This window comes from Syngnathoides biaculeatus, chromosome 4, assembly GCF_019802595.1.
Source record: "Syngnathoides biaculeatus isolate LvHL_M chromosome 4, ASM1980259v1, whole genome shotgun sequence".
Taxonomy (NCBI): domain Eukaryota; kingdom Metazoa; phylum Chordata; class Actinopteri; order Syngnathiformes; family Syngnathidae; genus Syngnathoides; species Syngnathoides biaculeatus.
Genome location: NC_084643.1, coordinates 26,528,046 through 26,541,831, shown reverse-complemented (window position 1 = coordinate 26,541,831; position 13,786 = coordinate 26,528,046). Strand labels below are relative to the sequence as shown.

Below are 13,786 nucleotides of genomic sequence, written 5' to 3'. Positions count from 1 at the left end.
AAATTTCACATCAATGCCCTGATTTTCCGAAATTCCCTGGAGCCTCTTTAACACAGAGATGCCACAAAATGTTAGCATTAGATACAGAACAGAAGATCTTGCGTTTGGCTAACTTAGCATTTTACACAGAACCCAGCAAAGGAAGCGCAGCATCAAAGGTTTTCTTAAGTCTCTTTAACAAAGAATCTCTTTAACAAAGAATCAGAGCTGTCACACAACATCCGGCATTTCTCCAACTTTTTATATTTTACACAGAACCCAGCATGGGCAGGATGCTTTTGTGCCTGTTTGCCGTCGGAAATCAATACAGCACATGACAAAGCCTGGTGTGACATATAATAGTTGCCAGACGGTGACGACTCCTTCCAAAACAACAACGCGGTAGAAGTGAGTGTCTGGTTTGAAAGTTGACACTACTTGTACCTCCTTTCCAACATTCTTAAGGGTCTTCCCCCCCCCCACAGAGATTCCTGTAAAATTGCAGCGCAAGCATTTGCATTAAAGTTCAGCGGGGCTGCCTGAACTGCTGCTGACCTTTGGGCTTGAATGTCAACGTAACTGGAGTACACCGAACCTCAAAGGATGAACACAATCCCCTCCAGAATTAGGGCCGCGTATACACAGGAAGTCCTCTCGATTGTTTTCCGGGTTCGGTCATGGGACATTCCACTTATTGCCGACTGAAATGGCCAAATGGTTAAATTATATATAATAACGATGAAGAACATAAAGGTTTAGTGTTTGGGGTTTTACAGTCATAATAGCCTTCTGAGAAACCATCTGAAACCATAACAAACACGTGTTTGACAGTCATGCTATAATTAATTTATGATGCCAAAAGGAGGACAGAGGTCACTTTCTCGTGTGAGAGTTACATTTATTTTTTAAAAGTTGTTCACATTATGAAGACTCACAATGAGCTTTTGTTTTGGTCCTTCACATGTACAGCATTTGCATGGGCGTTGTCATTGTTTTTTAATAGCGGCAGGGCAAAATATCCCAACTATGATATGGATGTACTTCCTATTATCCATTGCGATACAACATTGGTACGACAGCATCGAATATGTAGAGTACTGCATATTGTATTGTAATTTGTTGTGATACAGTATTACTTTAGCTGCAAAAAGTATTGTGACGTATTTCAATAATCCAGCATCAAATATCAATAACTATTTCATTTCGATACCTCGTGCGATACAGTAGTGATACACCAATCACATATTGATATTGTGTTGTAGCGCATTGTTTTCTGGTGTGAAACAGTTTTGATAAAACCACATCAGAATATCATTATTACGATATAATAATTTCTGGTAAAACATAGTGTCGCTACACCAGAATGAAATATCAATATTGATACGCACAGTATGGTGTTAACAAATAGCAATATTGTGATTCATCAAATCAATCTGTCACAAATATTGACACTGAATTTTAAATCTGTTGTGCAGTATTTCTACACCAGGATCCAAACAAAATATTGAGAATCATACTGTATTTGTTGCAATGCAGTTACACGACACAAGTATCAATTTTATTACACATTTCTGTTATTTTTTTTTTTAGGGAGAAAGTATTATTAATATGTATCCTATGGTTTTTGTTGCAATGCAGTATCAATGTCCTGTAGCTGCCTCAAATGTAGTCTTGAATGATACAGTACAGCTACATAAAGTGTGCAACAAAAATTCTAAATGTCAAATCTTTATTTGTTGCAATATTGTCTTGATACACTGAAATCAAATATTCATATTGTGCTGTAACGTGTTGTTATGATACTGTATCAATATGTCAGCAACAAGGGTTGTGTTGTTTCCATTTTTTTTGTAACAATATATTATTACCACACCTGCATTGAATTCAGACGTCGCCATTTTTATTTGTGGCGTTTCTATTTCTTCACAGAGTCTTTCAGTTAGCTACACTCCCAGTGTGTACCATATGTAATACCTCAATCTCACGCAGACATATTTTGAATGAAAAAGGGAATGCAATTCAAGAAAGTTCTCCTTCCCTGAAGAACGGACGCCAAGTGGGGCGACGCTCACTTGGCCTTAGCGGCGTGTTTGCGGCAGATGGCCACGTAGTCTGCGACGTCGTCGGCGGAGCCCATGGCCACGGGGGCCCGCTGGTGGATGCTCTCCGGTTGGATGTCCAGGATGTCCTCGAAGCCCGTGGAGGCGGCGCCCCCTGCCTGCTCAATGATGAACGCCATGGGGTTTCCCTCGTAGAGCAGACGCAGCTTTCAGGAAGAACATGACCGATTATTGTCACCACAGGTCTGATCATTTGCGAACGATACTTTCACACTGACTTTCTTTGCTGGTTTACAATTATGGCACTAAACACAAAATGCCGGGACTAAGTCGTCCTGGCCAATTTTCACTTTTGAGATAGCAGCAGAGCTCCAGCTGTGGGAAGAATCCTGAAAGAGGCTTCTGAAACTACTACTTCTTCTTTTTCTTCTTTCGGCTTGTCCCGTTAGGGGTCGCCACAGCATGTCATCTTTTTCGCTCTAAACCTATCTCGTGCATCTTCTTCTCTAAGACCCACTGTCCTCATGTGCTCCCTCACAACATCCATCAACCTTTTCTTTGGTCGTCCTCTCGCTCTTTTGCCTGGCAACTCCATCCTCAGCACCCTTCTACCAATATACTGACTCTCTCACCTCTGAACATGTCCAAACCATCTAAATCTGCTATCTCTAACCTTGTCTCCAAAACATCCAACTTTGGCTGTCCCTGTAATGAGCTAAATAATAAATAATAAATAAATAATCCTACCCAACCTGTTCACACCAAGCGAGAACCTTAGCATCTTCATTTCTGCTACCTCAAGTTCTGCTTCCTGTTGCTTCTTCAGAGCCACCATCTCTAATCCGTACTGAAACCGAAACTACTAATTCTAATGGTGTAAATTTGTCTGGTCGACATCATCCTTGACCCCTCATAACTGGTGCTTTGCAAATATTGTGAGAACTCACCTTTCCCTGGGGGCTCTTTGAGTTGCCAGGATACAAAAAAATCCCACCGTACATCAGCGTCCGGTGCACGTCGGCCACCATGGAGCCGATGTATCGGGCGCCGTAAGGCTCGGTGCCGTCCTGTGGACAGTTCAGATGCAACAGCATGAGCCACGTGCTCATGAAGTTGTCACTTTTGAGCTATTAGTTTAAAGGACAAATCCAGTGCTTTGCATGAACAGTGTATCCAATAGGTCATGTAATATGTACTCTATTTTGACAATGTGATGTTAAATCCTCTCTCGTTTAATAGTATTTTGAGAAGATTTTTATCGAAAATTACGAATTTTCAGGGGCGCTGCCATTTTTGCGAGTCACATGACGTACGTGCGCAGATGTGAGGTGTACCGTGTTGCAAGAAAGGCTCGTTTACATGGGACACCATTTTTGCCCAGCGCTGATTTCTCAGATTTATCCTCATCTGATGAAGAAATTGCAATATCGGTTGATCGGGAAGACGAAAGAATACTTCCATACAGATTTGAACCTGTGGTTGTAAATGTTGAATATTCGAATGGTTCTTCGGGCGGAATGACGTGGAGTCTGACTACTCTGAGACCTACGTGCGACATAAGTGCATAAACAGAGGCCCCCGGAGCTCCGGGCTAGCAGGCCTTGGATTGTTCTACGGACGGAAATGGCAATGGAGGCCTTTAGCCGAGCTTCAGCGTTCGGGGCTAACGGCCGCCACTGCCTGGAAGCTTGGCTTGCGGCTCACCGCCGGAGCTCACTCGTCAGACTCCGCATCATTCCCGTCCGAAGAAGCATCCGCGGCTGCCGGCCCAGAGCTCTGGGGGCCTTTGTTTATGCACTTATGTCGCGCGCAGGCCTCAGAGTAGTCAGACTCCGCGTCATTCCGCCCGAAGAACCATCTGAATATTCAACATTGATTACAGCCACAGGTTCAAATCTGAAAGTATTCCTCCGTCTTCTCGATCAACCAATACTGCTATTTCTTCATCAGATGGGGATAAATACGAGAAATCGGTGCTGGGCATAAATGGTGTAATCAAGCCTTTGTTGGGGCACGGTCACATCCGTGCACGTAGGTCATGTGACTTGCGAAAATGGCAGCGCCCCTGAAAATTCTTAATTGTTGATAAAAATCTTCACAAAACACTATTAAATGAGAGAGGATTTAACATCACATCGTCAAAATAGAGTACATATGACATGACCTATTGGATACACTGTTCATGCAAAGCAACGGATTTCCCCATTAACAATAATGATCTTAGCAAATGGAGTTGCCAGGCAAAAGAGCGAGAGGAAGACCAAAGAAAAGGTTGATGGATATTGTGAGGGAGGATATAAGGATAGTGTGTGTTTGAGAAGAAGATGCACGAGATGGGCTTAGATGGAAAAAGATGACAGGCTGTGGCGACCCCTAACGGGACAAGCCGAAAGGAAAAGAAGAAGAAGCAGAGGTTTAACTAACCGTCCGCAAACAAGAAAGTTAGCAAAAGGAGATTTTGCAACCCGACTTCCTTGTGCAGCGGTTATGTCAACATTACCTGAGGAAACTTCTTATTGTGCAAATACTCTGTGACAGCAGGCTCAAAGTATTTGGCGTAGCCTTCGTTCAAGCTGTAGATCTTGCCCCGCTTTTTGATCTTCACATCCCGGTCCACCAGGATGAATTCTCCGATAGCCTTATGAGCAAAAAAAGAAAGATGGCACCATCACACTCAACAAAATGGTTTGGTCAAATCTGTTAACACGTTGATCTCGAGCTAGTGCCTGACTGCATTTGATCGTAGTCCTTTCGAAACTACCTTAGTCATGTCAACATCTGGATCTGGACTCACTAAAACTTGGGTCCAAATTAGCTTACAACTATTTGTGTAAGCTAAGAAAGATCTGGACCTGTGCGAACTTTGAACCAAATCAGTTCACAACTGTTTGAATAACTTCCGTGACACTGAAAAGATCAGGATCGAAAGCTACTTTGATTGAAATCTCTTCAAGACTATTTGCGAAATGTCAACATAAAAAAAAAAAAAAAAAAAAATTACAGCCAGTTTACGGGTCTGGATCTACATTAGTTAACAAAACTGTTCGATTGTTGCATTTGAATTTAATTGAAATCCTTTCAGATATTTTGGAGTTGAGCCCAGAACTGCAGTGTACCATTGCTCACAACTATTTTGTTTAGGTCCATGTAACAAAAACAATATGGATCATGATTTCTTTTTCCAATTCACATTACAACTGTTTGAGTTATGCCCATGATACTTTTGTATGCCCCAGATCCGGATCTGCATCAGAGTAGTTTAAATCCGTTTGAGGTACGTTCATGTTACAGATTGCGAAAATGCTTTGGATCCATGCCAAATGTAATCCAGATCCATGTTTCACGGAACTTTTTCTCGAGCTTTATCCACAGGTCTAAATGTGGAGCAGATTTAATCGAACATTGGTTTACATCTTTTTGAGTTATGTTGACGTTATAAGATACAAAAAAATAAATCATTAAATAGGATCCAAATTGGCTAGTATGTCAAAAATGGGTCTAGATCGGGACGCAAACCAGACCCATGCATGTGTACCTGATGTGTGTGGTCAAGTTAGTGTGTGACTTCAAGGCTGTACTGACTGGATCAAGCATGAAGCAGTTGACTCCGTGTCCAGTGGAGAGCACCATCATGGTCGCGCTGCCGTAGAGAGCGTAGCCCGCCGCCACCAGGTTCCTGCCGGGCTGCAGGGCGTCTTTCTCGCAAGGCTCTTCCTCATCCACGGCCTATGGGAATGTGAAGGTACTTCATTTTTCCAGGATACTGTACAGTAATAGCTCCACTTAAAAGTGAGCCGGTTCAAGATAAGAGCCGCGGCTCGGACGATGATTTGCTTTGACTTTGGAGCAAAAAAAATTGAGATGGTGGCAGTGCACGTCACGACAAAGTGCAGCAAAGAGCAGTTGGTCAGCTAGTGCCACATCCACTTAAAGTATAAAACCAAACATGGAACAAAGAAAATTACACAACCATCTATCAGTTTTCCAAATGATATTCTGCTATCTTAATGCTACCAATAATGGGAAACACTATAGATTGGCTAACCAAACTAACATTGTTATCTTGGTAGTTATAAACCTTGAAACCACTTATATTTAAACACAAATGGTAACAACACATGTGGACAGACAAGAGTAACACAAGTGTGTATTCTTTATCCTTTGTGAAAAATGACCAACATTACTGTAGTTTAGTTGCAAAAGTCTTCAAGTGTGTCGCACGTCTGCATCTACAGCATATTCCAATACTTGTCCCCGGTGGCCAAGACATGTTTACCTAACAATGTGCATTGTGATAATGCATGAAATCATGATGCACACGCGGTGCAATTTTTTAACTGTGCTAGGACCGTATATTTTTAGTAAGTGCAATGTTCTAGTGCTTTTTTTTTTTTTTTTAAAACATAATAAAACGTTAATAATAATAAAAAGTTTTTGGGGGTTTTTTTGGGTGACTGGAACAGATTAATGGCATTTTGATCCATTTCAATGAGGAAAGATGATTTGAGAGTGTTTTGTGTTCTAAATGTGATCACAGAACAAATTAAACTTATAGGTAAAAGCAGCACTGTATGAAGGACTCTTGATAAAGAAAATGTTTGGTGCCTTAGGCCAAACTTTCCCCACGCCCGTTTTAGAAGATGAGATGGAACAAGTACCTTTTTGTAGATGGCAAAGATGGTTCCTATGGAGACCAGGCAGTCAATATTGGAGGAGCCATCAAGTGGGTCGAAACACACGATGTACTTGCCCTAAGGAGATGACACTTTGGCTTATTTCGCGGCTCAAATCCAACGTGTTGACACTGTGTCATACCCTCGTGTCGGGGTCCACGATGATGGCCTTGTCGTTCTCCTCCGACACCAGCACGCAGGAGGTGAAGGACGACTTGATCATGTTAATGACCAGGTCGTTGGACAGGATGTCCAGCTTCTTCACCTGGTCGCCCGTCACGTTGGTGCTGCCTGCGATGCCGTAGCTGAGAACAAATGCAGAAATGGAGCGAGCGTCAATGCCCAAAATGTTCGATGGCGAATCCACGGGCAAAGAAGGACGACTCAGCGGACACAACATCGGGCACGCGTACTGCTGTTGTGCCGAGATCAAACACCCCAAATGAGGTACAGTTTGCCTTAACCCATTTGTGGGCAGCGTCGCATTTTTGGGACATCATGATTTTCATGCATTATATACTCCATTTTTTCCCTTGAAAAATATATCCTTTAATGAGCAAGTTCCTATTTTTGGGACAATCTACTAAGAAAACCCACGTACCCTCTCGCGGGCAGCGTCCCATTTTTGGGACCAGATTAGAAATGAGTAAAGTTATCATATAACTTAACCATAAACGAAAAAGAAGCGTTATTTCCTTGATTGTGGCTTGTCAGGAGACTTTTATCTCAATAAGGTAAAAAATTGCCACCCTACCCATGAATGGGTTAATACTTCAAACTAGGAGTTCAAACCATCAAGGGCCACTTTACATTTTTTAAACAGACAGATGAGCAACATCATAAGTGAGATAAAAAAAAAAGCGTGTAAGATTTCTCAAATGAGTTCAGTCTCATTTATAAATTGTATCATAACAAATATGAATAGCACAATTTTACATATAGTATATATTTAACATTTACTTTATGTAATATTGTTTATATCACCGTTTTTTTTTAATTCATGATGAAGTCAATTAAAATTTCAACAATTTGTCAGTGTGATGACATTTTTTGAGGACTAAATTAAAAGACAAAAAAGGAAATGGAAAAATGTTCACTGGAAGTAGTTCAAAGGTTGACTGATCAGTCTGAAACCAGATCAACTGAGAAGCCAATTGAGTGGAGGAGGAGTGGGCGTGGCCTCAGCTATGCGCTTCCCGATTGGTTCGAGACAAACCAGAATCTCCAGCTTGGTTTGTGCCAACGTGGATGTCCCAAAACGTAGAAATAATTGTAATTATATATTTTAAAAACAGTCTTGAGCTCGTGTACTTACAGGTGAGCGATGCCGGCTTTGCGCACCGCGCTGGAGATGGCCTTCACAGCCGTGCACAGCGCGTTGAGGAGCCGGGTGAGCTCCCCGGTCCCCTTGGCCCGCCGGCCCTCCTCCATGACGAAGCGGGTCACGGTGACCACGTTGGTGTCGAAAGCGGCTTGGTCGGACATGATTGCTTCCTCCCAAAAAACTTTTCTGAGGTGTCCAGAGGAGGAAGTGCCGCGGGACTTAAATGAGACGCTGACGCGAAACCCCACGGGCCAATCAGAGAGATGAGAGGGGAGGAGGGGCGTGGCCTCCGACTGGCTCCCTTTGTGGCAACTTTTCAGGTGATAAGATGGAGTGTGAGCGCCACAATGGACTGCGACTCTGCACTTTATTTGGCAATAAGAACATTTGATAATGACACGTTGAGAAATATTGCCCAAGTTCACATTCTTCTGCCGTTCAAGTGCGGACACTTCATTAGGTACACTTGCACAATCAGCTCCAAAACAACAGAAATCTTTAGAAGCTTTTCATTTGTTTCCACATGTGAACAATGTTCTTCCTTTGTCTATGAGTGTGGACTGAAATAAAAGTCAGAAAAAAAAAATGGAATTAATAGTCACAAAGGTAAATAACCTTGTATATAAAACGATATTAAAAGGTGATACATGTAATGATTAATCATTATTCAAAACACACAAAAAATTACCCATAAAACGAAAATATTTTTTTCAAATAAAAATATTTCACACCAAAATCACCAAAGTACAAATAAATTACAAAACCCTTTACTCTCAAATCATCTTCCCCCATTGAAACGTATGAACATTCCACAAATCCAGTCCATTTAGTGCTTGTAAACTCAGTTTTGTTTGCAATACAATAAATAAATGAAGACTTTGTTTTCAAAACGAGAACATAGGCAGTTTTTTCAGATTTACGAAACTCGCGCCAAAATTATCCATTCGGAGCTAGATAATTTTGGCGCGAGTTTCGTAAATCTGAAAAAAAAATGCCTATGTCTCGTTTTGAAAACAAACTCTTCAAATATATCCATCCATTTTCTTCACCGCTTATCCTCACAAGGGTCACGGGGAGTGCTAGAGCTTATCCTAGCTGTCAACAGGTAGGATGCGGGGGGGGGGGGGGGGGTGTCACCCTAAACTGGTTGCCAGCTAATCGCAGGGCACATGGAGAAAGACAACAGTCGCACTAACAATCAAACCTAGGGGCAATTTAGAGTGTCCAATTAATGTTACATGTTTTTGGAATGTGGGAGGAAATTGGAGTGCCCGCAGGAAACCCACGCAGGCACGGAGAGAACATGCAAACTCCCCACATGCGGGTCTGGGATTGAACCCAGGACCTCAGAACTGTGAGGCCAACACTTTCCAGCTGACCCACTGTGCCGCCATAAATACAGTAAATATATACATATGTAAATAAAATTGGCCAACTGGTGGCTGGTACCTTGAAAAACCCATTCGTCAAAGTCAAAGTACCACTGTATACGGTAATGAGTTAAAACAGAATTAAACAAGATAGTAAAGGTAGTGAAAATGGGAGACAAAAATGGTTGATATCGTTAGACTGCAGTAAATTTAACATTGTTTATCACAGTGGCTGCCGTTTGCATTGCATTATACTGGCAGATTTTTTCAACTGTTCAATGTGACGTAACCAAATTAATATAATATAATTAAAAAAATCATTTTTGCCCAGTTTTTTTTTTTGCTTAATTCACCTTAGAATATAGCCTGAGAACGTTTTGTTCTCTGGATTGTGTTTACTGGGCAAGCGTAACAATTTCCACGTGTCTAACATGCCATTGTTGTATCTGTTTGCTGAACAAGAAAGCCAGTGGTGAGCACACATGCAGACCTCAACTCAACCTTTCCATCAACTGTGACGTCAAATTCATTCCTCTTGAGCAACTACACTCCATTTTCACTCTTAAAACTCATTTGAAAAAAATAGAAAAACATTATTTCCAGTGATGATGGGTCTGTTCGTTGGCAGCCGGTAGAGACCAATGAACTTTACTGTGTGTGTTGAAGCACTTTTTAGAGACTCTAATGTCATCACACTGGCGTGTGGCTGTTTACAACGTTCCCACAATTTCAAATGGATTGATGTATAGATAGATAATAATTGAAATATAATCAAAAACAAACAAACAGGAATAAAAACAACAACAAAAAACAATACTGTATGTTGAATGGTGGTTCTGTTTATGTAATTAGTTTGATTATGCTACATTTTTTTTATTTGTAAAAAGTGAGAACTATATTATTGGCGCTTGACACACACACAAATTTTTACATCCTTTATGTAGAATGAAACATCTTGATGCTCATACGAGTAATAAACATAAATAAAGAGTGGTAATCAAGAAAAATAAAATTAATAGTATTTTATGATGAAAATATAATTAATATTCAAATCAATTTTCATACTACGGTACATCTTAAAAGTGTACTTCCTGAATAGACATTAAATTTGAAGTAAAAACTACAAAGGACTACAAAACGTCACTAATGACTTTTCCGTATTAACACCACAAGATGGCAACCTCGGATCATTCTGTTCGCACCTACTGCAATCAAACACGGACAATGATGAATAGTTTTACACTTTGGAAGAAACCGACTCACAAAACAACAAACAAATAAATCAATGATGTTATCTAATCTTCGTGGCGATAACTTTGTGAAATCTTGTTGGAAAAACGGAAAAATGCTGCTGCTTCGCGCCTGGATAAGTAAAAGCCAAAGAGCGAACTACAATGTTTGACGGAGGTGAAAGAAATGCAGGCAATGAGGGGAAGTTGGGCAGAAATAATAAAGTAAAACTTAAAAGTATTGCGTTCCATTTGAAATATATAAGGGCGTAAATTCTCACGCTTACTTAAGATAATCAAGAGTTGATACTTAAATTCACCCAATCTGCATTCATAAATGTTCCTCCTGTAGTTTAATTGGTGAGTGGCAGTTAAACATTTATCATTTTCTTTGGCGCAGTTGAATGTTTGAAAACCAAGCGACTGACTCGAAGAATAAAAGTGAGCAATTCCACCTGTGCTGCTCCATGTTAGCGTTTAGTGCAACTAGTCGAGACACAGTACGCATGCGCGCCGTTGGCATTCAGCCCAGGCGGACAAGTACAAAGGGGAGGCAGAACGTCGCATGCGCGACATTTATGCGCTTGGGGGGACTTTAAAAAGTGGACTTTGGTGGCTTTGAGCGTATTACCGGACCGGCGGACCCAATCTGAAGCAAATTCAAGACTTTGGAGCAACCGCCGTAGTTGCGGTCAACTCTAAAGACGGCCTGCGCGAGGACACCTTGCCCGGGGTAAAGTCTCTCGCACCCTCTGCGCAATAAATTGGATCCGTTCACGTGATTTGTGCGCACATTTGCGACGTTCTCGGTGGCGAAAAGTACTCGAGTACATAGAAGTCCACCTTTCGTCTGTCAGGTGCCTTCTCCCGTATTCCCTTGGGGAGCAGACACGAATATTCAATGAAGGGAGTGACGTTGAAAGTTATGGTGGTGCGTTTACGTGCTCGGTTTTGGCATCTTGGACTTTCAAAGCAGTCAGTGAAATAGAATTCAGTCCCGCCGATGTTGGGTGTTTGTTTGGAAACTTGCTGCACAGCACGATAGAATAGTGTAAATATGACCAGAAATGTAGACTTCAGAACACTTACATGCAGTTTGGATGTTTTAAGCACATTAATACACGTTTTTTTTTTTTGTTATTTTTTTGTTATGATTGCAGAGATGCATTTCGTGTAATTTGTATCTTTTAACTTCCATTTTTTCTACTCACGTTCTCACCCGTCCTTGACCCCAAAATGTGAATTTCTGTATATGAAATTTGAGTGTATGGGCAGTTTTAATTTTGTGTCGTGTGTACATACACTGTTGTGGAAAAGTGGGATATTTATTGGGTGTAATTTCGATATTTAACCTTATTTGGATACTTAACGTTGTTCTATACCACACGAGTTTAATGACTTTTCTCGTGCATTTGCAGTTTTGTTTTTGGATGTACCGTATTCCATCAAATCAACTTTTTTCAACAACTCTAATACGGTCGGTCGAAATTAGTCTGTGATTTGGTTAAAGATTGACATCTATGCGGTTTGCTGATTGAATGGAAAGGGCAATAAACAACATTAGGTTTGCAAACCGACTGGATCATATTTTGGCGTCATTGTGACGTTGTAGAGTACAAACAACACACGGTTTGTACACGTCCATTCGTCTGAGGAACTTAACGTTGTGAGTGACAGCGTCGGTACATCTTGTGCTATCCTGTTGACCTTAGAGAAGTTGAGGAATAGGAGTAGTGAATTGATATTTTGAGATATTCCCAAGCAATTCAAAACTAGAATTCTGCCATGTTCGGGCCATTTTCTTTGTGGTTGACTTTGTAAATATAGCCTTTCACACAGTGCTGCAAATATGGTCTTGACTGAGTGACCCTGCCTGGCTGCCACCACCACACCATGCTAGTATGTACAGTGTATAAAGCATATATTTCTTGGGGTTTACAGCTATATTTAACTGTTAATAATGCATAGTCTATTGGTTAGATAGCAAACCTTGTGGTCATTTTTTTCCAAAATACGAACGGCGCACATCATTTACATTTAAGTGGATGAGCGTATGTCGTGCCTCCCAAAATACCTTCCTCTCTTATTTTGAGCCACCAACACTCATTTCAGCTAATGTTCCCTATTAAAAAGAGAATAAGATAAAGTTTGATGAATGGTGCTTCATGATGACGGTAAGCCAACATCCAAAGCCGATGTCGCTGTGAGGGTTTGGCTGCAGAGATATTCCCAACGGCCTCCTGGACTGAAGCTGTTTTCTGTCTTTAAATCGACCAGCTCATGGATCCACTTAGAGTCAAGCATATTTACATGTCAAATATTAATGACAAATGCGGGCTGTCTCAACTGCCAGGTGAAAAAGGCTAACTCGAAAAGGGCATCCTGGACATTTTCGACCCAAATTACCTTGCAAACCGGATGGTGGGATATCAGGCATTTAAAAAAAAAATAAAAAATGACAAGACCTTTAATCATGTACAGTGTATATACAATTTAATGTACTGTTTATAGTGTTTTGTAATTTTTTTGTTTAGTTTTGATTTAACTTTTTATTAAGTTAATAATTCTTAATGGGTCTATATTGTGTAAAGTTTACAATTAAATTATTTGTATACAAATTGTTGTCTCTGCAGTATCTACCCATTTAACTAGTGTGGAGATTAAACAATTAATGAAATCTTCTGTTTGCCCCTGTTCGAAATTGCCTTTCCCATCCAGAGTTTTTCTTCGCTTACCTTTGAACAGGGCTGGGTGAAGATCCAGCGGCAATTGACAGTTATGCGTGGGGTACACTGTCAAAAACGTCAACTGAAAGCCGCAAGATCAAGTGAAGTTTTGCTGATGCCGTGGCTGTTTTTTATCTTTGGTAATTTGTCCATTCCCCAAATACACACAGTGTAATAGTATATGAAATGCTGCCCCCACGAGTGAAAGTGCTTTTGTTTGTTGTCAGTTTTGGCCCAGCAATATACATATAGGGTGGTATAAACTGTTACAATAGGCCACCCGCTCAAAACAGGGTCCTTTCGGCTACACCAAAAATAGGGTAAAGTGCGCTGTAACTTTTGATCTCTGGAGTATTTTGACAAAAGACTGGAAAGGGGCTATCGGTCCATTCTGGCTTAGCGTTGTTGGTTTAACGCTTTGACAT

The 13,786-nt window shown here is 40.9% G+C and overlaps 2 protein-coding genes across 2 annotated transcripts in view; one reads left to right on the top strand and one right to left on the bottom strand.

Moving 5' to 3' along the window:
* Positions 1 to 1,691: 1,691 nt before the first annotated feature.
* LOC133499882 (fructose-1,6-bisphosphatase 1-like) lies at positions 1,692 to 8,328 on the bottom strand. Its single transcript, XM_061818286.1, has 7 exons — positions 8,028 to 8,328; positions 6,855 to 7,017; positions 6,698 to 6,790; positions 5,622 to 5,765; positions 4,540 to 4,677; positions 2,987 to 3,106; positions 1,692 to 2,245 (listed from the first exon to the last, which is right to left on the bottom strand). Exons 1-7 carry the CDS (start codon positions 8,195 to 8,197, stop codon positions 2,048 to 2,050), a joined length of 1,026 nt encoding a protein of 341 aa, XP_061674270.1. The 5' UTR covers positions 8,198 to 8,328; the 3' UTR covers positions 1,692 to 2,047.
* A 2,788-nt stretch (positions 8,329 to 11,116) lies between these two features.
* The window catches only part of kank1a (KN motif and ankyrin repeat domains 1a), a 48,405-nt gene continuing 45,735 nt past the window's right edge, over positions 11,117 to 13,786 (top strand). The window contains exon 1 of the mRNA XM_061817248.1: positions 11,117 to 11,368. The gene's annotated coding sequence lies outside the window, so the exon portion shown is untranslated. The remainder of the gene's footprint in view (positions 11,369 to 13,786) is intronic.